General features: G+C 51.2%; 2 protein-coding genes across 3 annotated transcripts; one reads left to right on the plus strand and one right to left on the minus strand.

Moving 5' to 3' along the window:
• Positions 1–790: 790 nt before the first annotated feature.
• Positions 791–11,249, plus strand: NUTM1 (NUT midline carcinoma family member 1; the record flags this gene model as incomplete). The annotated part of the gene is given in 9 exon segments (XM_081228266.1): positions 791–922; positions 1,421–1,520; positions 3,177–3,879; positions 6,149–6,277; positions 7,402–7,541; positions 8,051–8,337; positions 8,622–8,738; positions 9,088–9,528; positions 9,530–11,249. Coding segments are annotated over 9 exon segments (3,624 nt in total). The 3' UTR covers positions 11,105–11,249.
• A 981-nt stretch (positions 11,250–12,230) lies between these two features.
• LPCAT4 (lysophosphatidylcholine acyltransferase 4) lies at positions 12,231–19,720 on the minus strand. 2 transcript variants are annotated; one of them, XM_081229626.1, is made up of 14 exons: positions 19,460–19,720; positions 18,067–18,209; positions 17,510–17,730; positions 17,026–17,138; positions 16,842–16,902; positions 16,488–16,546; positions 16,249–16,283; positions 15,668–15,722; positions 15,459–15,541; positions 15,068–15,193; positions 14,603–14,735; positions 13,270–13,460; positions 12,856–13,021; positions 12,231–12,581 (listed from the first exon to the last, which is right to left on the minus strand). In XM_081229626.1, the coding sequence occupies exons 1-14, from the start codon at positions 19,571–19,573 to the stop codon at positions 12,303–12,305; spliced, it is 1,779 nt and encodes a 592-aa protein (XP_081085752.1). In that variant the 5' UTR covers positions 19,574–19,720; the 3' UTR covers positions 12,231–12,302. The 2 variants fall into 2 exon arrangements, with proteins under 2 accessions (XP_081085752.1, XP_081085753.1); XM_081229627.1 differs by having other exon boundaries at positions 12,302–12,581; positions 13,362–13,460.
• Between the last annotated feature and the right edge of the window lie 6,005 nt (positions 19,721–25,725).

The following is a 25,725-nucleotide window of genomic DNA, read 5'->3' on the forward strand; positions in this document are numbered from 1 at the left end:
GAATCCTGTCTTTATCTCAAAATTCACACCCATTTCAGAGGCAATGGGTTCCTAGCACCTGGAGAAACCAGGGCTCCAGGATCCAGAGCCCCTTTTACCTCAGGGAAGAAAGAAGAAGGTTTTCTTCCCTCCCGGATTTTACATCCGGTTCCCTCGCCCTATTTCAAAGTATTGGCGGTAAAGAGTGCATGATGGGTATTCAATATTCTGTACAGCGAAGAAAGCGTGAAGTTATTTTATGAAAGTCGTGAAGTATGTTTTAGTGGTCTCTACCACAAATTCAACGCTCTTTCTCATAGTGGTGAGTAGCTAATAATAGCATAATAAGATGCACCTCCTAGAGGTTTGCGAATTTTTAAAAGAACGTACAATTTCTCCTCATTGGACTCTAGTTTAAAGAAATGAGAATTGGAACCCAGATATCATTAGAAAGGTGATCATTACCGTACTATTTATAACGGCAAAAACATTGTAACATATATTAATCTTATTAACAGAAAAACCTGAAAGTTTTTAAGAGTATAGTTTCTGTTTACTTGTAGTTGCATAAAATACCTCTGCAAGGATTCAGAAGAAATCTGGTTTCCTCTGGGATAAAGAACTCGGTTCCAGAGGAAAGGAGTGGGGGGAGACTTGCTGTGTATGCCATTTTGCATAGTTTGACTTTTTAACCGTGCTGATGTATTATTACCCGTTTAAAAAATTAAAATTATTTAACAAAATTTTAAAACAACAAAAATAATTTAACAGACGAAAAGAAGGACATTTTCGTCTTGAAATTTTAGGCTGAATGGCAGTTTTTGATAGAGTGGGAGGCTTTTCAGCCAAGGGTAAGGCTAAGCCTTCTGTGGACTGCAGAGCTGATGGTAGTGGTTTACTTGGGAACTGCAGGACAGCTTTCCAAGGAAATGATATGCATACAGTAATTCAACACCCTTGATCTTCTGAGACAACCCTAATTTCAAGCATTCTGTTCCCTTGATCCTTAAATATACAGACTAGGTACTCTGAATTTGGTTTAGAATATACAGCCAACATTGAATTGTCAAGAGTTCGCCACAACCTGCTATTAATAGGAAGTCAGGTACCAGAACTGGGTGTAATTGAAAGACACAAAACTAGATATATTGGTAAAGAATTGTATAGGGAACAGGGATGTAAAACTATGAAGTTGGGAATCTGAGAAAGAAATTGCAAGTTGTCCTAAAGAGATACACAACAATTGGGTTGCCATACTCTGGTTTGGAAGGAATTCCTGGTTACTGCCTACATACCAGAGCCCTTCATGGAATATCTCCCTAACCTCACCCTGTATTCCCCCTCCCCTCCCCCACTGCATAATACCTTGAGTCCTAGATTCTAGTTCTGTTTTGATCTGATCTTTACCCTCCCTTCCTTGGATCCTGTGTATCTACTGGAGCCAGGTTACTCTCTGGGTCCTGTACCTGACTGTCTCATTCTGGAGGCTTCCAGACAGCCACGCTTAGTGCCCAAACCTGAGAGGATGTCTTCAGATGAAGGTGAGTCTGCAGGTGGGGGGAAGGTCCCTGCCACCTGCTCCCTCCTTGGAGATTCAAAACTTGACACTTTACGTGGGGACCAGCTCTCTGGGCTGACCTAGAGGGATGTGAGAATACTAGACCCCATCAAAGGCATCACACTTGGGGAGGCTGGGGAAGGAGATTGTACCATTAAGACTATGGGTTGGGGGAGGAAGAGGGCCTCCTGGGTGGCAGATCAAAGTGCTTCAGAGGAAAGTGCTGAGTAGAGAGAAGGGGTGGTAATTAGCAACTTGCTTCTCTGGAAGAGGGATTCCTTCAACATGTGTTTGTGTGGCACAGGCAGAGGTGTGTGGTACGAGGGACACAGAGGGTTTCAAAGGGAAGACCCAAGTTCTGGTGTCTTCTTTAGGCAATTGGAGGCTGCTCTAGAATTTTGCCCTGAGAGAACTGACCTGGGGCTGCTCTCGCTCTTATTGGGTGGGGGGGGAGTGGAAGCCTTGGCTAGAAAACTGTTCAGTGGGGTCATCTGTTGCCAAGTCTGTAGAGAAATGTCCTCTCGGAAGCTAGACCAGAAGGTGCTGTAAGTGCCTCTGCTTAGAGCCTCTTAGCTCCTTCCAGCCCCAGCAAGGGCTTCTCCTCTAGTTCGGGGAGCAGTTTTCCTTGCTTTCCCAGGGCCAGGGGAAGTGGGTCACTCCAGCAGGGATGAGAACTGGGGCTTCCCTGAGATGCTGTGTCTTTCTACCTTTTGTGGAACTCAAGCCTTCAGTCCCATTTCCAGACTGTGTTCCATACTTCGGGGAGTATTCCTGGCCCTCTGCTCTGTGGTTGAGGTGAAGGGTTTGCTCGTGTTCCATGTCTCCTTCATGATCAGGAAGCAGCGGAAGCTGAATGTTGTTAGTTTGCCAGTGGAATATTCTTCATAAGAGGGGGAGAAGAGTAGCATGAAATTAGGCAGATGATCTTCTATTACTATTATTAAAAGTCCTAGGAGACACACGTCCTGATTAATTAAGTACACGTTTTATGTATTTATCCCTGGTCTCTTTGACTAGAGTCCACATAGCCGCTGAACTGTGTTTCAGACTTCATTGTCAGTGCCTTGTTCAAAAGCGGACCCTAAATTTCTGATATTAGGAGTTCCAAGCAGAAGGATCACAGATAACGTTTTAATAGGTCCCGCATCTCCTTAAAGCTCTGGAAACCTCTCTCCCCACACCGCCTTCCCCTTACCCATTTCCTGGCTCTTATCGCTAGTCATTCCTGGCTGTTATGTAACAAAATTTCTGGGAACAAAACATCTAATGCACACACACCCCCTCCTGGGAACAGTGCTTCTGCGCCTGGTGGCAGGGACCACAGAGGAGCTGGGAGCAGAATCCAGGTGGTGTGAGGGTGTTTGGAATGTCCCCATATGCTGGGTGGCATGTGTTATGGGGTATGAACTCGCGGGCCCAAGGGTCCTCGCAGCTTGCTTCCCTAGCGCACTAATTCTCAGCAGGGAGTAAGGGACATCAGAAACACTTGGGGGACATTTGCAAACTATACATGTTCCCCCTCCCTCACCTGTTGAGAATCAGTGCTCTGATTCTTCAGGGACTAGAGTGGAACTCAGATGACCTAGCTTCTGGTCTCTTCTTCTCCTACTCCAGCCCCTCTTTTTCTTTGTCTCTGCAGCATCTCCATTGCCAGGACCGGACATGACCATGAAACCTGGCACGGCCCTGTCTCCTTTCACTGCACTTCCCTTCCCCCAGCCTGCTCCTGGCCCACCAGACCAACCACCCTGGGGGCCGCCCTCGCAGCACCCCGTGCCTTCAGCACTCTCTCCAGGCAACCCTCTGGTGCCCTCTGCTTTCCCCAGCCCATTGTTGGTGACAGGGGATGGGGACCCTGGCCCCAGCGGAGCTGGAGCTGGCAGGGTCACTGTCAAAGTCAAGACAGAAGGAGGGCCAGCTGAGCCCTCCCAAACTCAGAACTTTATCCTTACTCAGGCCGCCCTCAATTGGACTGCCTCAGGCGCTCCCTTCGGGGGCCCTGAGAGTCCTGCCCCCGGATTCCTGACAGCTTCTAATGTGAAGACCCTTCTGCCCCCGGAGGCAGTTGGGGTGAGCCAACTGCCTCCAGGCTCCACTCAGGCTCCACTACCAGCTGCCCAACTGGCCCCCATCGTGCCCCCGGAGAAGCCTTCGCCAGGGCCGCATGGGGCAACTGGGGAGGGAGGTCCTGCGGCTGCCCGATCCAAGCCCTCACTGGATGACCTCTCTTATACCTCCAAGGGTGTTTATGAGAATTTCCAATGCTGGCAGCGCTACAAAGCGTTGGCAAGGAGGCACTTATCCCAAAGTCCTGATGCAGAGGCCCTTTCCTGCTTTCTTATGTAAGTGGAGAGACCTGAGATTCATTATTCTAGAGGCTTTTAAATAAGGAGGATTTGGGGATGGACAAAAGAGGTTAGGCTATTTAGGAATACTTGAGGGCAGGTGATGAGGGTGCTGGAGATGCTATGATAATGAAAATAATAACGACGACGACAACAATGATAACAAGCCTCTTTACCCACGTGCCAGATGATAATAAGCTTTCAGGTGTCTTCTCTCAAGTGATCTTCACAACCCTGTGAGTTCAGGCAGGCATTTTTTTTTTTTTGCGGTATGCGGGCCTCTCACTGTTGTGGCCTCTCCCGTTGCGGAGCACAGGCTCCGGACGCACAGGCCCAGCGGCCATGGCTCACGGGCCCAGCCGCTCCGCGGCATGTGGGATCCTCCCGGACCGGGGCACGAACCCGTGTCCCCTGCATCGGCAGGCGGACTCTCAGCCACTGCGCCACCAGGGAAACCCCAGGCAGGCATTTTTATGGTCATCCTCCTTTATGGATGAGAAGACCGAAGCTCAGAGCAGTGATTGGAACTTGGGTGTCTGATACCGAGTGCCAGGGCCCTCCCGTTCTATTTTACTCCCTTTTGACATGGAGTTGAGCTGTCCAAACCAGCCAGGATGAGGAGTGCTGGGAGGGGAGGATGGTGCGTGGCTGGGCTGAGGAGCTTGTGTGCCACCCTCTCTACTGCCCCATGTTTTTTTGTTTTTGTTTTTTTGGCCACGCTTCGTGGCTTGCGGGATCTTATTTTCTCAACCAGGGATCGAACCTGGGCCCATGGCAGTGAAAGCACCAAGTCCTAACGACTGGACTGCCAGAGAATTCCCCACACTGCCCCCTGTTTTATTCAGGAGAATTCAAGTTGAAATAGGGAGGTGGTAGAGTTTGCTTAGTGGTTGAGGACCAAGGCCCCACCACTCACTAGATTTGTCATCCTGGGCCCTGGCATTTACTATCTTTGCCCTCAGTTTTCTCATCTAGAAAGGGGATGATTATACCTACCTCAGAGGGTTGCTGAAAAGACGAAATGAGTTAATGTATGTGAAGTGCTCAGCAGAGTGCCTGGCACAGAGAATGCTTCATTAAATGGCAGCTGCTATTGTTGTTGTTATTGTTATTATTATTAAAAGGCAATCTAGAAGAGGAGAAGAACTCACAAAAGGCCAGAATGTCTGTGTGAGCGGATGCTTGGCCTGGGAGCCCAGGGTCATGGGCTGTTATGTTTATAAAGCAAAGTCATTGACCATCTGGGGAATTTTCTTCCCACCAAGATCCACTGTCTCTCTCAACTGCACTGTACTCTCAGCATTTCGTGTAAACCACCATATAACGCATGCCACATCTTACTGGACTTAAAAAAAAAACTGTACATGTTGTTCCTCCAGTGGCTGAACCCCTAAAGGAATCCCCCTTTCCATCCTGACTCTGGAGTGAATAAATCAAAAGGCTCCCCCAAAGTCCTTGGTGTAGATCACCGTACCGACTTCCCGCTTTCTGCAGACAGCTCTGGGTTCTCTCTTAGAGGCTGGCAGGCTGAATTTCTAACTCCTGGCCTATTTCTGCTCCCCACGTTCAGGGGCTCTGGGCAGGGTCTCCCCCAAAGTGCAGTCCAGACCCTCTGCCACAGTCACCCGGGAGGCTGGTAAGATGCTCAGAACTGGGATTCTGGGGCACTGGAATCCATGGTTATAACAAGCTTCCCCAGGTGATTCTACACAATAATGATTGAGGACTCATGGGAAGTCAGAAAGGCACAAATGCATCACAAAGAGCTCAGAGTATTGATATTTGACTGTGACGGGTATCCCAGAGGCAAAAAAACACTTAAAAACCAACAAATAAAAACACCACACAGCCTTTAATTAGATTCATTTGGGTTAGGGAGTGCCTTTTTAAAAATGTAAGAGCCATTGGGCAGGGTTCAGCCTACTTTACAATGAATCCCATTAATTGAGTAACATGAGTGCTTTCTTCCTCGTGTTTTGTTGAGGACAGCACTGTGAGAATTCAGGGTAGTTGATTTTAAAGGGTGGGGAGACGAACCGTCTGATTTTGTGCGAGGTTTGTAAATTTCAGTGGGAAGAAAGGCCAGTGTGGTGAATGGATGGATGTGAGGTTGGGGGTCTGATATCTAATCGGCAGTGGGATGTGACAGGGACTGTGGGGCATGTTTATCTGATGAGGGGCCGGGGGTGTGCACTGAGGTGGGTGTCAGGGCAGGTGTGTGGGGGGGTACACTTGTAGACTGTGACTGACCCAATGGGGGTTTTAGCCCAGTGCTTCATTCTCTGGCCCGGCGGAAGCCCACTATGACCGTGGAGGAGGGACTGCTAAGGGCTGTGCAGGAGTGGGAACGTACCAGCAACTTTGACCGGATGATCTTTTATGAGATAGCAGAAAAGTGAGTCCCCACCAACCCTCATCCTCCCCAGGGGGGCTGCGTGGCTGAGGGGTGGGAGCAGGTAAGAGAGGCTTGGGTCTGGGTTGTGGATGGTTACTATAAGGGATGCTGGAGGAGAGGTGTAGACTAGCATAGGGTCTCCTGGATCCTCGCTGCTTCTTCCACCATCTTGATTCTTGGGCTTTTCTATCCTATCTCCTCTTGGAAGCTCTCCCTTCTCCAGACCTTGAGTTGTATAGGGGCCTTGATATTGAAGCTCTTAGGATGGGATTGGAGCCCGGTTGGTGTAAAAAGTCCATGTTGAAGGGAACCTAGCAATGAGGAGGTAATCCCTACTAGGCAGGTTCTTTCCTGTCTCGCTGACCAGGTAGCAAGTGACTACAGACCTTGATGCAGACCTCGGGGCCACCACTCCTCTGGAAATAGTTTAGCCCGTCATCTTAGGGAGGGGCTGGCTCTTGAAGAGGTTTGTCAGGGCAAGGTCCTGGATGCCCAGAGTGGTCTTCTGGCTCATATCCCCCATTTCTCCATGATAATCTCCTTGGTTAAAAAAGTAACTCAGGAAAATGAACCCTTCCCTCCAAGCTTAACTATCACTTTCTCCCCCAAATCTGGACCCATACCTCCTAGATTTACCCTTCCAGGACCCCAGTCCCAGCCCCAGGACTCCTGGATCTCAGCACTGCTTCCTGGTGGGAACCTGCCTTAAATTGCAACCCAGGCCCTGCTTTGGGATTTCAGGCATCCTTTATGGTTGTAGGCAGGGGCAGAGGAGGCCCTGAGGAGCGGCCCACATGTGGGATCTTGCCAGGTTGTGGCATAGGCCTGACTGAATTCAACAAACCTGTATTCATCACTGCTGTATACCCTCACCGATGCTGGGTGAGATAGCGTATGAAAAAGCCATGGCTCTGTCCTGTGAAGCTTACACAAGCTCTAGATTATTTTCTTAACAAGCTTCCTAAGTGACGATTGCAGGTAGGGGGGCTATATGGAGACCTTGTGAGTTTTCCCCAGAACTGTTATTCGGCCTTCTGTGAGTAGATACCCTGGGGTCTTGTGTCTGGGTTTCGAACGGATCTTGGTCTTCTCAGCACTGCCTGGGCCTTCTGCACCCTCTGCAGGTTCATGGAGTTTGAGGCTGTGGAGGAGATGCAGGTTCAGAACACACAGCGGATGAATGGGTCCAAGGGCGTGCCTCCTGAAGCCCCTCTGAAGCTTGATCCTCCAGGGCCCCCAGCCCCTGAGGTTTGCCAGCAGGCAGGTAAGGCCGCCCAATTCCAACAGGAGCCGTGGGCCAGAAGCTCAAAGGGAGGTGTGCAGAAACCAGTCATGGATCAGGGGAGGCATTGCCTGTGCTTCTACCAGTTTCCCTCCAGGCAGGGGCATTTGATGTTCCAAACAGGACATACATAGGAGGCTGAGTTCTCAGGTTCCCTTTGTCCCAAACTAGGTATTGATCTTGGCTAAGTAAACCAACTACTCTCTCTCAGAGACTGTAATTGAGGCACATGATACCTCATCCGCCTAAGAAATGGGGGCTGGATCAGGGGGCTCTTTGGAGTTTCAGCGGTTCTGAGATTCCTCATCCAGATTCTCTTTCAGACCCTCCAGCTCCTAAATATCCTCCCCTGGCTGGTACTGTGTCAGGTCGGCCTGCTCCAGTCTGGAACCGTCTCAATGTGCCCAGGTTGCCGTTACAAATGGGGGTGAGAGGCAGAAGCCGAGGCCTTGGTGCCGCTTCCCATTTCTCCTTCCTGCTTCACCCCTCAGTATACATTCCCAAGAAGGCAGCCTCCAAGACGCGGGTGCCCTGCCGGCGGCAGCGCAAGACTCAGAGGCCTCCGGCTCCTGAGGCACCCAAGGAGATCCCACCAGAGGCGGTGAAGGAGTACACCGGCATCATGGAAGCGCTGGTGGCGAGCCACTTGGCCACCGAGGAGTCGGATGGAAAACAGGAAGAGGAAGAGCGGCAGCGGCAGGAGGAAGGGATGTATCCAGATGCGGGTCTCCTGAGTTACATCAATGAGCTGTGTTCTCAGAAGGCCTTTGTCTCCAAGGTGGGCTGGCCCTGGGTGTCTGGTTTCTAGCAGATCCTGGGGTGGGAACTCCAGGGAATCAAAGATCTAGGGTTCTGCCCGAGGCAGTGGGGAACTCGACTGTCTTCCGTGCTGAGGAATATGTGTGCATGGGCGCACACACGTGGATATGTGAAGCTGGTGTTTTCTAAAAGCCCAGGGAGAGGGTGGTGAGTAGGGAGGTGCACGGCTGCTTCTCTAGAGCCTCTTGGCCCCCCGTTATCTCCTGTCAAGAACTCCCATCACTTTTCCTTCTATTTCCCCAGGTGGAGGCCGTCATTCACCCTCAGTTTTTGGCAGATCTGCTGTCCCCAGAACAACAGAGGGATCCCTTGGCCTTAACTGAGGAGCTGGAACAAGAAGAAGGACTCAGTCTTGTCCAGGTAAACCTGGGAGGTAGAGAATATCAGAATGAGAGGTTCCCATGGCTTTACCTAACCCTACACGGTCTTGGATGGTATGACTCCTAGAGACAAACAGCTTCAGCAGTCAGCTTTGGGTGCAGAACAAGTAGGCAAGGGACCGTGGAAACAGGAAGTGTAAGGGCTCAAAGCGTGGGAATAAGACCCAAGAAGGTGGAAAAGAAGAGCTGTGGTTATCTGGCTCTGAGGCCGTTACTTAAGCCACTTGCTTGCGTGCCCTGCCCTGCCCAAGTACCATCTACTCAACACCCAGCCTGCCACCCCTTCTCACAACCACATATAGAACAATACTTGTCCATTCTCCTTCTAGCTGGTCGAGAAGCGACTCCTGGCCTTGGGAGAGGAGGAGGACGCAGAGGTACCTCCAAGCTGCAGTGGAGCTCTATTGGACTTAAGTCCTTCTGTTTCTGATGAGGATGAAAATGGGGCTGGGAGGCTTCGGCCCTCACCTGGGCTTTGGGTGGCTGGGGGCACCATCCGCCTTGGAAAGTCTGCTTCTCCGGGAAAGCGGGCAAGAGAAGTGCCTGCTGGGCAGGAGCAGGACTTAGATGGCCTGAGGGGGATGTGCAGGGATGGGAACACTCTGCCATCCCCCAGTGGCTGGGACCTGCAGCTAGAACTTGCAGCTCCACAGGGAACTCAAGGGCCCTTGGGTTTAGAAAGAAGAGGGTCTGGGAAGGTCACAAACCAGATAGCCTCACTTCAGGATGACCACCTGGGAGGTGCTGAGTCCCCTGGGTGCTCCCTGGTGGGGTGATAGGACTTCCAAGGCTCTGCCCCTTTGCCGGCAGGAAGGCCCCCAGCTCGAGATAGTTCCCAGTTTGGACGCTGGACTTGAAGAGCTGGCTCCTCTGCAAGGACAGGGGTCAGAAAAGCAGGCCCTGGGGCTGCAGACTGAACAACAGATAGGGGGTCTTGGAGTGGCTCCCCAGGAGACGGAGCCATTAGCAGTGCCCCAGGAAGGCTCTTCAGGGGCCATGTGGGGAGATGACAGAGGTCCTCCCACGGTTCAGAGTTACGACCAGAACCCTCCCCCTAGAGCAGCTGGGGATAGGGACGGGGACGGGGCCTCCCTCAGTCCGGGAGTTTGGCTCAGCAGTGAGATGGATGCCGTAGGCTTGGAGTTGCCCTTACAGATCGAGGAGGTCATAGAGAACTTCCATGATTGGAAATGTGTAACTGAGCACCAGCAGGGCGGCCAGGCATTGGGCTCCAGAAGCAACATTTCTGTGGGTCCCGGAGAAAGCACAGCACCTGGGGATGTGGGAAGCAGCATAGTTAGCTGTGGAGGCAGAGATGCCACAGCTGCCCTAGAAAAGAGAAACTACTGCAGCTTGTCAGGACCTCTGAGGGCCAACAGCCCGGCCTCAAGCCTTAAAGAAAATAGAGAGCAGAGCCCTGAGACTCTACGGGATCCCAAGCATCTGTGGGTTGAAGTTTGCCCCCCGTTGCTAGAAAGCAGAATTGGTGCCTCTACACTGGGGGCTTCTGAAGAAACCCTCCTGCCTGCAAGTCAAGGCAACATCCTTATCCTGGGGACCCAGGATACCTCCTCCTTCCCTGAGGCCAGCCCAGAGGCAGGGAGCGGAGGCAATTCCACTTCTCCCCTTGTGGAAGCCACAGAACAGGTCAACATACTAGATGTTAGGAATGCCGGTGGCCTCCAGCTAGGGGTCAGTAAGGATACCTGCCCACTAAGTTTTAATTCTTATGACCCCCAAGGAGAAGGCAGGGAGGATACTGATTTATCTGAGCCTAAAGACCTTGCTCCCTTACCAGGGGATCCAGAGTCTTATGCACACAGGACGCCCAAATCAACAGCTCCTCAGCAGGGCCTTAGAAGCACTTCCCCTAGATTAGTTCTGAGAGAAGCCTCTCCTGTCAAAGAAACATGCAGCTCAGCAGATGGGGCCAAAGGCAAGGAGGAGGAGGGGGACGAGGAGGACGAGGACGATGAGGAATTCTCCAACTTTGCCCACCTCTTGGCCTCTAAACTTACCCTCTCACCAAGGGGGCTTCCCCTCAGTTTTCACCCTGCCTCAGGCCTGTTCTCCTCAGCAGGTCGGGGGACCCAGAGAGCATCCCACTCCCTCACTGCTGAGGCAAGAGGCCTCAGCCAGCCTCCGTATCCTGTTGCCAAGTCTAGGAAGCGAGCTCTAGTTGGAGGCCCAGCCCCTGCTGAAAAGACGCCCTTCCAGGGAGCTGAACTTGGGGCACCTGGGAAGAAACCCCTGCCTCTGGGAGTGGTTCGGGCCTCACCGCCTCGTAAAAGAAGGCGTGATAGCTTCCTCACAGGCAGGAGGAAGAAACGCCATCATACCCAGTAGGGGGCAGCGGGACCATCCTGTCCCGCCTGCCAATCCCTGCAGGTGGGGGCCCAGAGTAGATCTCACCCTGGCGGCACACCAACAGTTGTTCTCAGCCCTAAGTTGTTTTGTTGTTCTTAGCCCTAAGTTGTTTTGTTGTTCTCAGCCCTAAGTTGTTTTGTTGTTCTGCTAAAGTGGCAAGCGTGGGAAAGGGGGTCACACTAGCTAGGCTAGAGGTGGTCCCCTTGGTGATAGGTTGGGGGAAGTACCTTTGGAAGTTGTATGGGGGAAAAAAACAAAAATAAAGATTTTGTTGGAAAATGCTTTCAGTGTGCCCCTTTGTATCACGTCTTTGCTCTAGATGGGGTAAGATGCAGAAAAGAAAGGAGGTGAGGGCGGCCTCGGATTTGACGGATCCAGGTGACTTTCCAGCCTCATCTAGGCCCCCTGATAAGGCCTGGCGCTGAGGGTCCCCCGTGATTACTTTATTCCTCCCTCATCAGAAGCCTGGATATGGTGTTGGGAGGGCTTCTCTGGATATCCTACCAGTATCTGTTTCTCTTTAAAAGTCCATAGATGGAAAAGCACTTCTTTTTAACATGTCAGATTTCTGGGCTAGGTATCTGTTTTCTAAATCTAACTAATTTCCATAATTGTGCCTAGACACAGCACCTTCTTTAGGGGGGGCCTTTTCTTCTTCCTTGAAAAGCAGCTGGACAGAAGGGACTTATATGTCCCCAATTCATCCTGTGGCAGAAACCCCCTGGGCTGCAGGCAGGACGGTTAGTTCCTAACACAGGTCTCTGTCCCTACTATGGCGGGTGGAAACCAATCTCAGTAGGATCATTAAATATGGAATGGTAATTAGCTATTTTTTAACCTCTAATGAGGACAGAACAAGAGGGAATAAGCTGAAAAGAGGTTCGTGAGGAGGCCTGTTAGAGGGTATGACAACAGGAGGGAGGATACGAGATTTGCACGCTCCATCCGTCTGGAAGTGGTGAGGACTCATCCGGCTGTGGCCAAGACGACTGACCTTGAGAACCTTTGGGATCTTCCCATGGGCGGCCTGCAACCAGTAGTCCCTTTCCTTCCCAGCTAATGATACCGCCAATGTGACTGAGCTTCGTTTTTTTTTTTAAATAGATATAGATATATATTTATATATAAAATAGTTTCTTACAAAATAAAACCAAACGAACAAAAAATGAAACCCAACTTAAAAAAAAACCAACGACGATAACAAAAAGTCAAGCAGGACAGAGACGGGCTTGAGGCCCAGGGTTGGCCTCTGGCGCTGCCCTGAGTCTGTGGGTGGGTGCGAGCTGGGGAGGTCGAGGTGCTCAGTCGCCCTTCTGCTTGGGGGCCTGCACGGCCCCGTTGGCCAGAGCGGTGGCGCTGTCTGGGGAGGAGGCGTTTGGTGTCTGCAAGGGGCGCAGGTAGGTGCCGAAGAGCTTCCCGTGGAGCGGGTGGTGAATGGAGAAGTCCTGGAACTCACCTGCACAGCAAGAGCGAGACGGGAAAGTAAAGACCTGAAGAGGAGAGGAAGAGGTCCCCGACTCTCTTCTCAGAACTGGTATGTCCGGTTCCTCTCATCTCAGCCTCACTGTCTCAAATCCAAGTTGACATCCTCTGCCTCCCCAGCTGGTTCCTCCCAGCCTTGCCCGTCGGATGTCCTGTTCCCCCAGGCTGGCTGCCGGCCCTGTTCCCTCCCAGCCCAAGGCCGGTGCTGCTCCGAGTGCTCACACGGGGCCTGGGAGGCCATGACTCACAGAGGGAGAGGCCCTGGCGGGCTCCTGCCTGGCACAGCTCGGCATGCAAAGTCCTGGCGGCAGGGTGGGGCGAGCCCAGCAGCAGGTGCAGGATGGTGCTAAAGCCGTCTTTGTACAGCAGGCGGCCGGGCCCCTCGGCTTGCTTCTCTTTCTCCTCGGCAAAGAGCTGGGAGGCAAAGGGACTCGAGTCAAGCTCTCTCCTCGTGCTGTCGCCCCGCACGTCTGTCTGACAGGCTCCTCCTCTTCCAAGAGTGTGGAGCCCAGGCCTCCTGCCCACCCCCCACCCCCGACCCGGGCCCTTTCTGAATATAATCGTCACGGCTGCTGCCTTCCTCCCGTTGCCAGCGAGGCCTCGGCAGAGACGCTGGGGCTCTGCAGTTCAGAGAGTGTGGCCCTGGGACACCGAGCACCTACCATCCGGAGGCACCTGGAGACAGCACACCGCACAGGCCTCCGGGCGGGGTGAGCACAGCCTCCACGTGCCTCCCACCCCAACGTCCTGATACCTCAAAGGCCAGGCGAGTCAGCTCCTCTAGGCTCCTGCCCCCATCCAGAGCTGCCAACGCAAGGGCCACGTCTCGGAAGTCCACCAAACCCCTGGCATCCTGGAGGGTGGAAGATAAACCAGGGCGATGCAGGGACCAACCCCGTGTCCCCCTTCCTGCTCTGGATCTCAGCTCCTCCCTCTTCTCGTCAGGCCTGGGGGTGACCCCTGTGTCCACTTCCCTCAGAACTGTGAGCCCTAAACTCTCCGGGATCTCGGACAGTCCTCTCGGGGCATGGGTTTGCCTGGTGACAAAGCTCTCCTATAAAGGGATCTCCTAGGAACGATGGAATCCCTCAGGTATGCTGAAGTTACCATCAAGTTTCTGATATACTATCAGGGCATTCTGGACCCCAAGCTGGAAAAACTGGTTCTCTTCTGACTTGGCCTATGTGGGAGAACGGGTCCAACAAACTAAAAGGGGGCCATTGGCATAATTTCTTACCAAAAAACTCCCTGAGGATACCTGCTGGGTCAGATCTATGTGGGACTGGGGCACCTGGGTTTTGGTTCTGTTCTTCTACAGGCTATGATGGGAAGCTCCTTTCAGGGACTGTCTGCCCCAGTCCAAGGAATCAGCACACCTGGATCACTCTCTGTTCCCTGAGAGATGTTGAGAACCATGGTCTGCCTCTTAGGTCAAAAAGAACTCCTTGGGACCACTGGGAGTTGTTCATAAACATTATGAACCTTCTGGGGTTATTATAATTTGACAAGACAACCTAGTTAAATCCCAGGAAATATACAGCTCACCAAGATTCTTGAGAAAGTTCAGGAATCCCCCAGAGAAGCTCTGGGATATGTTTTAAAAATCTGCCCAAGTATTACAGATACTTCTAGGTCTCAAACCCTTAACTGTCTAACCTGTCCAATGTTGTCTCCTCCGTATGTCACCTTCCCACCTAACCCTCCCCCAGTGCCCCACAAGGTCCTATGAGCCCCATCTCTGCCGATCTCCAAAATGCCTCAGAAATTTATGGACCTCATTGACCATCATTTCTCCATTGTTCTTCCCCACAATGAGTAAAACATTGCTGTTCAATGCACTGGACACTCTCTATATAAAAAATGAATCTCCCAGCAGACCTCAGAAGATGTCCATCCAACAATAGCTGTTAGAGCATCCAGCCCAGACTCCAAATTGGCCATCCACACGGCCCCTCGGATACTGTACTTAAATCTTGAGCATCCCAGCCCCTTTACCTGCTGGAAGTAGCTAAAGGCACCAGCCACCATCTGGGGGTCAGAGAGCTGTAGCTGCCTGGCAAACTCTTCCTGGCTGATCATTCGACTCCGGCCTGGCTCCGCCTCAGTGTCCACACAGCCAGGGGACAGCCTACAAGGGAATTGTTGAAGGTGCAGAGCTGACTCAGTTTCCTTCTGGACACATCACCCAGCAGGACCCTGGCCTCAGTGCGGGTACATGTGGTGTTTTTCTAAGATGTACTCTGACTCGTAGTCCCTGGAGAGCCATTCCTACTTCTGTCACTGGGGTTATTAACGTATCTTTCTTTTTTCCTCCTTCCTTTTACCCCATTATCTTTTTAAAAATTCCTCTGTCTTCCCACTTTTTCTTTTTTTCTTTTTAAAGACTCTGCTTCCTCCTACCCATTCTCCTTTTTCTTCTTTTTTTCTCTTGCCCATACTCTCACCTTCATGGTCACTTACCCAGCCTTCCGAAGCACCCTTCCCAGTTCCCAGAGCTGCGGCTCCAATGCCACCTTCAGCCGGCCCACCATAATCACTGGCAAGCTCCCTACAAACTCACACTCAGTGGCTGGAATGCCCAGGGCCCTAAAGGATGAAGAGGGATGGAAAGCAGGGGAAATGAGGCAGAAGACTCGCCTGAGGGTTCATTACTGATTCTGGCCTGCCGACTACGGAGAGATCAGGACCCTTTCACTCTCCCCTCCTCCACCTCAGCTGTCCAAAAGCCCTTCCCCCTGCCCTAGCCGTTCCCCTCCCCCAATGCGTGCCTCAAAACCCCAGCCCTCCTTCCCCTCCTATGGTTCCTCTGCCCTGTATATCTGTTCTAGGAAATACCCTGTGGGACACTTACTGTGCCATAACCCTCTGGACGTTGTTGGCATAGAGGGTGGGGTCCCTGCTTTCCTCCGGGCTGGGGCGGTACACAGGGAGGAACTGAAACACACATAGAGACCTCTCATCAGGACCTCAAAGCTAGCGGTGACCACTTCCACCCTCTTTCCCCAAAGCTTCTGGGCTCAGCAGATGCCCACTCTCCCACCCAACCCACGGGGGTCGTACCTCCACATCCACGATGCTGCAGGGCTGAGAGGCTGTGAGCCAGAGGACTTTGAGTCTAAGAGAAAAGAGACCTCAGAGGCTCAGCAATCTCTAACTATGGGCTCCCCGCACCCCAAGGATGGGAGTAGCAAAGTACTGTCCACCGATATAAAAATAAACTACTAGCCATCCAGTCAGCTGGATGAGTGTACAGCCGGGAGGCAGAGGGGCCAGAAAGGCGGCAGGATAAGAGAGAGAACGCTGCAGGTCTAGGCCAGGGGAAGTGCAGGCGAGGGGTTTCAGTAACCGGCAGAGGAAAAGAGGCAAGCCGGGTGGTGCGGACCACCGAGCGACAAAAGCTAGGAAAGTAAGTCAAAAGTCACTATGATTACAGCAGGAATGATTAGGTGGAACAGCTTAAAGCCACTTCCAGATTATAGCAGGAGATAGGAACAAAACAGAGGGACAGGGGCATCCCCTTCGCTAGAGTTCTCTCAGTCACAGGACGAAGAGCTATTCACCTTGTCTGGAAGGTGGAAGATGTGCCAGGAATTCTGTGGGACCCCACTTCCCACCCTCACCCCAAGAACACCACTACTCACACTCCAGGGCCCCTCCATGCCCAGCTGGTGGTATCCTATGTGGTAAGCAGAGGTGAGGGGAGAAAGGCATTACTTTTCTTCCCCGGAACTGGCCAATCCTTTTGGAGCAGAGGCCCCGACCCTGACCTTGACCCTGACCCACCCCACATGCACATCCCATGGTGGCACTAGTGGTTTTCATTGATTCCCATTCAGGGTGGACTTGTGCTCCCCCTCCCCCCTCTCGAACTAAGACTCACCAGACTGTTGGGGTAGCGGATGAGGACAGGCTGCACAGGCACCCCTGCGATGAAGGCTCCTAAATCCCATTTCCACCCCCACCCCCCAGGCAGAGGTTAGAGAATGCAGGTAGCTAGAGGGCATGAAGTATAGGCATCTGGATCAGCTCTACAATGAGATGTGGCCTTGCTCCATTTCATTTATAATTTTCTCTGACTCGTGGAGACTCTTTAGTGTCAGCTAGGGGGCTCCCCGTCTTCCTACCCGCCCCCCGCCCCCGCCACCCTTCCACTTCCTGGGTTATTCCAGAGTCCCTCTCCAAATCCTGGGCTCCTTTTTCCTACAGCCCTACCATCCACTGCTGTTTTATTCACCTGGTTTGAATTTAAGCAAAGCCTTCTTGTTGGAACAGGTGCCCTCAGGAAAGAATAGTACCTGGGTTAAAAAAAAAAAAAAATCAAGAGACCAGAATGAGGTGGGTGGAAGGGGACGAGAGGAAAAAGAAGCCTCTTCAGGAGCACATAAAAGGCGAGGAGGTCTGAACACCCTTTTACCCACCTGGGGCCACTTGCCTCCTGAGGTAGCCCGCCTTCGGACCTCCTCCACCACCCTGCGCCGAGAAGCCGGGTCATGCCTGGACACTAGGATGGCTTGGTTGAAGCGAAGAAGGGCTGGGGTCCGGAGAGGATACAAGGAGTCACTTGGTTCTTCCCCAGGGGTAGTAACACCTGCAGCCTCCCCTTCCTCAACAGTAGGAGATGCTTCCCGGTTATCTCTTTGCCCTGGGGACCCTCCTTTCATGGTGTGTTATCCCTTTTAGGGAACTGACCAGAGCTCCCTGCTCTCTTCTAAGCACAGAGCTCAAAGTCAAAGAGGTTGCTTTCACAAATGGTGTGAATTTGCATTTCATTTGCCAGCATCAGGCAATATCCCTTCTACCTTCTCCCTCCCCCCTTGGGGCCAGTTCTCTCCAGAGTCTCTGATTCCTGTCTTTTTCGCCCAGAGTAGTCATCTCTCCTCTACACTCCTCTTAATCTCTCACCTCCAATGACAGGAACAGAAAGGTTCTCAGCTCGAGACACAACCTTGGGCAGGTCACAGGGCAGCAGAACAATGGGGTCAAAGAAAGTAGAGTGAGGGGCAGCAACCAGGACGGGAGCTTGAAGGCGAGAGGCCCGCTGGCCCCGAACTCGAATCCGGAGGAAACCGAGCAGGAAAAAGAGCAGGCGGCTGAGGCCCAGCACCCCGTTGTGGCACACAGTCCTGCAAGGCAAGGCTGGGCATCAGCGGAGACAGTGATCCTGACCTTCACTCACCCCCCAGGCTCAGACACCCAGGAAAGCAGGTGTCCTTCTTTTGCCCTCTATTACCTGGCAAAGGGGCTAAAGTCTCTGGTTACTTTGGGACATATCAGGGTGCAAAATTTAGAGTTGAGGTCCTGGGTACCAGGGACTGAGCTTGGCTGACTCATCTCACCTACCCAGGCTGGGTAGGAGAGCTTCGGAACCCTCCCTCCTCCTCTTCTTAAAGAGGGAGCAGAATGGATAGCAGGGAAGAGGAATGAGAAGCTGGGTCTATGGGGGCTGGTTCCTCACTTACTTTCTCCATCCTGTAATCGGTTCCTGAAGCTGCTCCTCAGTAAGACCAGCTACTTGCAGCCAGGCAAAGGGCCAGAGGAGAAAGAGGACGATAAAGGCCAGAAGCACTCGGATGGGGGCCAGCAGTGCCCCCAGGAGGCAGAACTGCAGAGGGTGGGAGAGGAGGCCACTTCAGGGCTGAGATGCTCCCTCCAGGCTTCCCCTCTCCCACAAGGATGGACCCACGAGCAGAGGGCCATCACCCCTGGATACCAGGAGACAAGTAGTGTGGGAACAGGAGATGGGACTGGAACCCAAGGTGGGATGAAGACACCAATGAGGGAAAGAGGATAAAAGATTAATGGGATCAGGGGCCTCACTTTCCTGTCTTTCAGCTGGTCCCCATCACACCAACAAAACTGAAAGACTGTTAAGAGGATTCAAGGATAACTAGTGTGAAAGCGCCCAGCACTGTGCTTGATGTAGGGTAGGCTAGAGATAGTTCCTCCTCCCACCACCCCCTTCCATAAATAGCTCCTACGTCTAACAGAAACCAGGTGCATAGTTCTTTCCACTTCGGGTCTGGGAGGCAGAGGGTTGGGAAACACAGAGAGGTCTACTTTTCAAACCCAGGCCAGTCTCTAGTTCTGCCCAGGAGCACTTCCCCAGTACTGGGGGAAAGGCCAGAAAAGAGATCGGCCTTACTCCACAGGGTAGGGGTTGCCAGGAGCCAGGGTGACTCCATGGGCTGCCCTGGGGAGAGTGCAGGTAAGCAAACCGAGCCCCAAGAGCCGGCCTCAGGGGAGGTGAAGGCAACAGAAACCTCGGACACTCCCTTCTCATACCACTCCCCAGACTCCCCAGGCCGGCGCGGCCCTCCACTTCCTGTAGCCAACCCCCTTCTCCACCTCCCTCCCCCCACCCCAGCGGGAGGTGCTGCAGTGCGTGTTGTGGGGGTGGGTAGTGGAAAGGAGGGGTTGCTGGAAGAGCACGGGGGTTCAGGCTCCGGGCCCAGAAACGTCTTCCAAGTCAGAGCCTCCTAAAAGCACTCAGCACGCCCCTGCCCACCTCCCATCCATGGCCTCTACCTCCATCCTAGCCCATCGGCCTCCGCAGGATGTAATCCGCAGTCTCCAGCGTCCTCCACCTCCCCTCCCCCTGGGTCCCCTGCAATCCTCCATCCTCACCTAGTCAGTTCTCACACACCTTCAGCTGTCTGTCGCCCAAGCCCGCGTCCTCCCCAGGACTCCTCGACCACCCCCCGCCGCCCCCACGTGCGCACCCCCTGACTCCCGCCCCGCTAGCCTCTCACCCACCCCCTTTCGGATCCCCATCCCCATCTGTATCAAGGCTCCAAAAGGCCTCCTTTTTCTATCCCCGCGAGTCCTCCCGACGCCCCCCCGCCCATACCTTACCTTAACCCTCTGGAGGCGGGAGAGGTGTAACTCATGCACGAAGGGGTTGGGGGGCGCCGGGGGTCCGGGGGTGGGATAGAGGGGGGCCCAGTCCCCCGGACTTCCCTGGCTCATAGCGGCGGGAGAACGTGGGAGGGAGGGCACCCCAGCCCGGCCCCGGGCCCCTCTTTGCAGAGCAGCAGCTGCAGCTGCAGCAGCGGTGGCGGCGATCTAGCCTCGGCCCCGCCTGGTGCGGGGCGCCGAGGGGCGGGGAGCAGGCTGCGCGGTCGGGCCCGCGTTGTCAGGGAGCCGGCCGAGGGGCGGGGCTTCCAGCGCCCCGGCGCCCCTGCTCCTCCGCGCCCGCCACGGCGTCCGCAGCCCCTCGGGCCATTGTTGTGAGGCGGCCGGATGCTGGAGCGCGGCGCCTGCCTGCGGGCTGACCCCGGGCCTGGCCCTCCGGGCGTCCCTCTCGGAAAACCCGGCCGGCGCCTCCCCGCAGGCCTCCGGCTCGGAGCGAGTTTGGGGCGGCGAGGAGCGAGCAGAGCTGAGAACGCCCTCGGACTCCGCTCGGGCGTCGAGGTCACCCTGCAAGCACAGATCGGGGTGGGGACCTCGGGCGGATGAGAATGGAAGGGCGGGCGCGCAGTGCGCGGAAGCCGGCAGCTCGCGGCCGAGGCGGGGCCCACCACCTCTCGGAGGCCGACCACCTTTCCTTCCTGGTTGGGTCGACGCCGTCGCGCGTGGACTTGAGGCGCTCGCGCCCTCTGGCGGCCGTATTGTGCCTAACAGCTCTCGGCATCCGCGTCCTGCCTGAGCTAGGCAGGGCTGCCTGTTTTGGTGTGAGGACTCCGTGAGGTGCCGGCAACCATCAAGACGCTGGTCATACATTTACCAGGGCTCAACCAGGCCTGGACGGGCAGTGCGAACCTGAAAAGCTGGGATGACCCCGGACGCAGCCCTCTTTTTCCTCCTAGTCTCTTTTTTCTGTCTTTCTGTTTCTTTCTCTCCCTCGCTCCAGTGTGTAAGAGGACAAAGTAATACCCCTCATCCCCAGACTCCAAACTGTCCTAGAAAGCACATAAACTGGTTAGACCCTGGTCGTCAGGCTATGGTGAGATCAGGGAATTGGCTAGACTTTGAGATCCACAGCCAGTAACACAATCAGAAATAGTGACAAAAAGGAGATAAGAGCCTCGTTGCTTGTGGAAAGAAGCTGTCTTCATCTTGTTTTAGTTCTCTCTTCTGCATCCCTGTCAGTCATCATTTCCTGAGGGTAATGGGAACAATGGCAGATCAATGGGCTATTGGGTCATTGGCTACCATTAATCTTTTATTGGAAGGGGGACCAGGCAAAAGTCAGAAGTCACTTTACTTCTATCTAGACGCCCTTCCCTCCTTCCTTGCCCCATAATTTACCCACTTACATTCCTGCCTATATCCCTAAGAGAGCAGCCAGCATTCTCAGAGAAATAAAAGGATATCCTAGTCAGATTTATTTCTTAAAGATTTTTAGAGAAGATTCCATGGCTCTTTAATTTTAATTTACTTTTCCAGCTTTTTTGAGATATTATTGACATATATGTAAATTTAAGGTGTACAATGTGATTATTAGATACATGTATGTCTTTTTTTTTTTTTTTTGCGGTACGCGGGCCTCTCACTGTTGCGGCTTCTCCCGTTGCGGAGCACAGGCTCCGGACGCGCAAGCTCACGAGCCCAGCCGCTTCGCGGCATGTGGGATCCTCCCGGACCGGGGCAAGAACCCGCATCGCCTGCATCGGCAGGCGGACTCTCAACCACTGCGCCACCAGGGAAGCCCACATGTATGTCTTTTACCTACTATTTAAAGGAGGGCAGGTTCTGTATGTCTTGGGTTTTCCAGGGTAGTTTCAATATTTTTATAATTTCGTTTTGTTTTGATTAAGGTAATTCATTAAAAGCATAATTACACATAATTTCCTTTTTATGCATCTAATATTTTAACATAAATTATCTATAACCATACCATGAAGAGTTATTAAACTTAAGATTCAAGCCCATAGACTAATGATAATTATATGCAAATTACTATTTAATTAAATTACACATAACCACATACTATCAATGATATACGGAGAAAATTTTGGTCCTAATTTCCAATTCTCTCTATGGAACAGATGAAGACCCTTAGGCAGTGTGTCTGGTTGGATTTCTGTTCTTCTGGCATTTGTTTTGTTCATCTTTTATGTCTCTTGGAATGTTCTTGCTCCTTGCCAGGTTCTTACTCCATTGTCTCGATTTCTTATCACTGATTACAGAGCAATCTCAGTCTTTGTGCCAATTCTTAATATTTTAAATGTCTTCATTAACTTCTGTTAAAATGTTCCACGGGGGCTTCCCTGGTGGCGCAGTGGTTGGGAGTCTGCCGGCCGATGCAGGGGACACAGGTTCGTGCTCCAGTCAGGGAGGATCCCACATGCCGCGGAGCGGCTAGGCCCGTGAGCCATGGCCCCTGAGCTTGCGCGTCCGGAGCCTGTGCTCCACAACTGGATAGGCCACAGCAGTGAGAGGCCGGCGTACTGCAAAAAAAAAAAAAAAAAAAAAAGTTCCACAAACGTGCTTGCTATTAGCAATAGTTTCTTTTTGCCAGTCTCCTCTCTGCCTCCATCTTTTTTTAAAAAATAGATCTTTATTGGAGTATAATTGCTTCACAATACTGTGTTAGTTTCTGTTGCACAACAAAGAGAATCAGCCATATGCATACACACGTTCCCATATCCCCTCCCTCTTGAGCCTCCCTCCCACCCTCCCTATCCTACCCCTTAGGTCATCGGGAAGCACCTAGCAGATCTCCCTGTGCTATGCTGCTGCTTCCCACCAGCCAACTATTTTACATTCGGTCGTGTATATATGTCGGTGCTACTCTCACTTCGCCCCAGCTTTGCCCTCCCACCCCGTGTCCTAGAGTCCATTCTCTATGTCTACCTCTTTATTCCTGCCCTGCAACTACGTTCATCAGTAGTTTTTTTTTAGATTCCATATATATGCCTTAGCATACGGTATTTGTTTTTCTCTTTCTGACTTACTTCACTCTGTGTGACAGACTCTAGGTTCGTCCACCTCACTACAAATAACTCAATTTCGTTCCTTTTTATGGCTGAGTAATATTCCATTGTATATATGTGCCACATCTTCTTTATCCGTTCATCTGTCGATGGACAGTTAGGTTGCTTCCATGTCCTGGCTATTGTAAATAGAGCTGCAATGAACATTGTGGTACATGACTCTTTTTGAATTATGGTTTTCTCATGGTATATGCCCAGTAGTGGGAGTGCTGGGTCGTATGGTAGTTCTATTTTTAGTTTTTTAAGAAACCTCCATACTGTTCTCCATAGTGGCTGTATCAATTTACATTCCCACCAACAGTTCTGCCTCCATCTTTTAGCTGCTCTGGTATAAATCATTCTGCCAGTGCTGGACTGCTGGGTGGGAGGTTTTATACTTGTTGTCTTTTTTGTAGAGTAACTCTTTGACTGGGACTTGTAGTAGACACGCTGGTCCTTTCTCCCCTTTCCTCCTTAACAGAACTCTGATTTAGCTCAAGTATCTAGCTGACCCACACACCCATTTGTCCCAGGGGCAGCCAGGTTGGATGGAACCCATCTGAGGTGATCCTTTTCTCCTGGTCAGTGGATGATTTGGAATGGATGAGTGATCCTGGACAATGAGACCTGAAGGAAAGTCTGCTGAGATGCTTCTGGGAATTTTCCTCACTCTTCATGAGAATGGATATGAATTAACACTTTATTTTTATCCTCCGGATGTTTCTGAGTGTGACTCCTGTGACTGCTGACGCCACCTTGCAACCCCAAGGATCAACTATGACTTAGGATAGAGCAGTGGTGAGAGGCAAAGAATCTGGGTCTTTGATGACAGAATTGAGCCTCTGAACAAACCAAATTGAAGTCTGAAGTACTTCTGGACTTCCTGCTACATGAGAAAATAAATTTCTGTGCCCTTTAAGCCAGTTTGAGTCAGAGATTTTGTTATGTGCAAAACCCCACTGTATTCATTTGCCATTGCTGTATAACAAATTGCTATAAAATTAGCAGCTTAAAACAGCCTCTATTTATTATCACAGTTTCTCCAGGTCAGAAGTCCAGACACAGCTTTGCTAGGTTCTCTGCCTGGGGTCTCACAAAGTTGAAATCAAGGTATTGGAAGGGCCATGTTCTCTTCTGGTGGCTTGACTGGGGAAGGACCTGCTTCTAAGCCTCCTCAGTTGTTGGCAGAACTCATTTCCTTGAGGCTGGAAATTCATGGCAGCTTGATTCTTACAGCCAGTGCCAGAGAGAGTCTCTGACCTCCAGGCCCTCTTTCAGGTCAGCCCACCCAAGACAATACTGCTTTTGATTAACTCAGAGTCAACTAATTAGGGACCAGAGTCTGTAACTACATCTGCAAAATCCATTCACTTTTGTGATATAATGTAACATAATCATGTAAGTGGTAGCCCATCGCCTTTGCCATATTCTGCTGTTAGAAACAAGTCACAGTTTGGCCTGAACTCAAGGGGAGGGAATTATACAAGGACATGAACAGTAAGGAGGAAGGAATCATAAGGCCTCCCTACAGTGTGTTTACTATAGACACTAAGGGATTCAGGGACCAGGATGAAGATTGTTTCCCCGTTGTGGAGAAATACACTTATTTTTCCTGTAAAAGTAAAAATTTTCTCTTCAGAGTTTATTGTTTAACCATCTCATGGTCACAATTAATGAGCAGTACTGAAATGCAGATTTAAACAAAAGCTCTTAGAGCATAACAGAGGGAACAACTAAGTAGAGCATGATATCTCAAGAGTGAGTTCCCTAAAGAGGGTCATTTGAATTAGATCTTGACGAATAAGTAGTAGTTCATAAAGTAGTTGGGAAAGAACAAATCAGACACAAAAGGAGCACTTACTCATGGACAGGAGAAAGTTAATGAGGGTTTGAACACACCCATGTGGTCAGATTGCTGGGTGATTGAGGGTGGGGATGAAGACTGAAAGATATAGTGCAAAGCCTTTAAAGCATTCTAAATAATTTGTGCTTATTCCTACCTCTAGTAAAGAGTAAGCTGAGGTCAAATAGGACACAGCAGTGTTCAGTGGAAGTTCTATAGACATCTATATAGTAATATGTGTAATCACACATATTGTGTGGTTACATATACAATGTGAATTCTATTTATTCAGCTTGCAGATAATATTTGTTTTTTTAATACAGATTTCTAGACTCCTTGAAATTACTCCATGCAGTGGTATACCTAGCATATTTGACACCTGGATGGGTCCTTCATGATGGGATTAGCACCCTTTAAGAAGAGGGGCCAAGGAGCTTGTAGTGTCTCTCTGACCTGTGAAGACACACTGAGAAGGCTGATGTCTGTAAGCCAGGTAGAGAGCACTGTAACCTCACTGTAAATGGACCATGATCTCAGACTTCCAACCTTCAGAACTGTGAGAACATTTCTGTTTCTTAAGCCACCCTTGGCATTTTGTTATGGCGGCTGAGCTGATTAAGACACTGTTATCGGGACTTCCCTGGTGGTGCAGTGGGTAAGACTCGTGCTCCCAATGCAGGGGACCTGGGTTCGATCCCTGGTCAGGGAGGTAGATCCCGAATGCATGCTGCAACTAAGAGTTCACATGCCACAACTAAGAAGTCCTCATGCCGCAACAAATATCCTGCATGCCGCGACTATCCTGCTGCAGCCAAAATAAATAAATAAATAATTTAAAAAAAGACACTATTACCACATTATCTCAAATCTACTATTTAAACATGAGAATATGTACTACTACAGGGGCTGGAGACATGAAGCATGCTTGAAGTAATCTGGAACGATTCTGGACTTTTGCAACTTACTCTCTAAATGAATGAGAATTGCTACTGAGTCCACTTGTGTCTGGGGGCAATTGTATAACTGGGAGTTTTTTGAGTTAAATTCTGCATAGAATATGATGTTCACTGAAGGATAAGTAGTAAAAATGTTCAACTTGAAGCTTAAATAAATATTATTAAAATTCAAAAGTAACCATGGCAATGTTTAAAACTTGGACCCATAGGATATTTTTTTGGAGGAATAATTTATCACTGACATTGTTTAGAATTGCTGGTGCATAGCGATAATAAATTGCTGACTGATTTTTGGCCAGTTTTATTATTCTTTTTAAATTCTCTACAGGCAATGCATACTCTTGTTGCCTGCACCTGGGGCTGACTCCGTCCATCAGCTTGCTCTTGGTACCCTACTGACTCCAT

Source organism: Mesoplodon bidens (genome assembly GCF_964165515.1).
Source record: "Mesoplodon bidens genome assembly, chromosome: 3".
Taxonomy (NCBI): Eukaryota; Metazoa; Chordata; class Mammalia; order Artiodactyla; family Ziphiidae; genus Mesoplodon; species Mesoplodon bidens.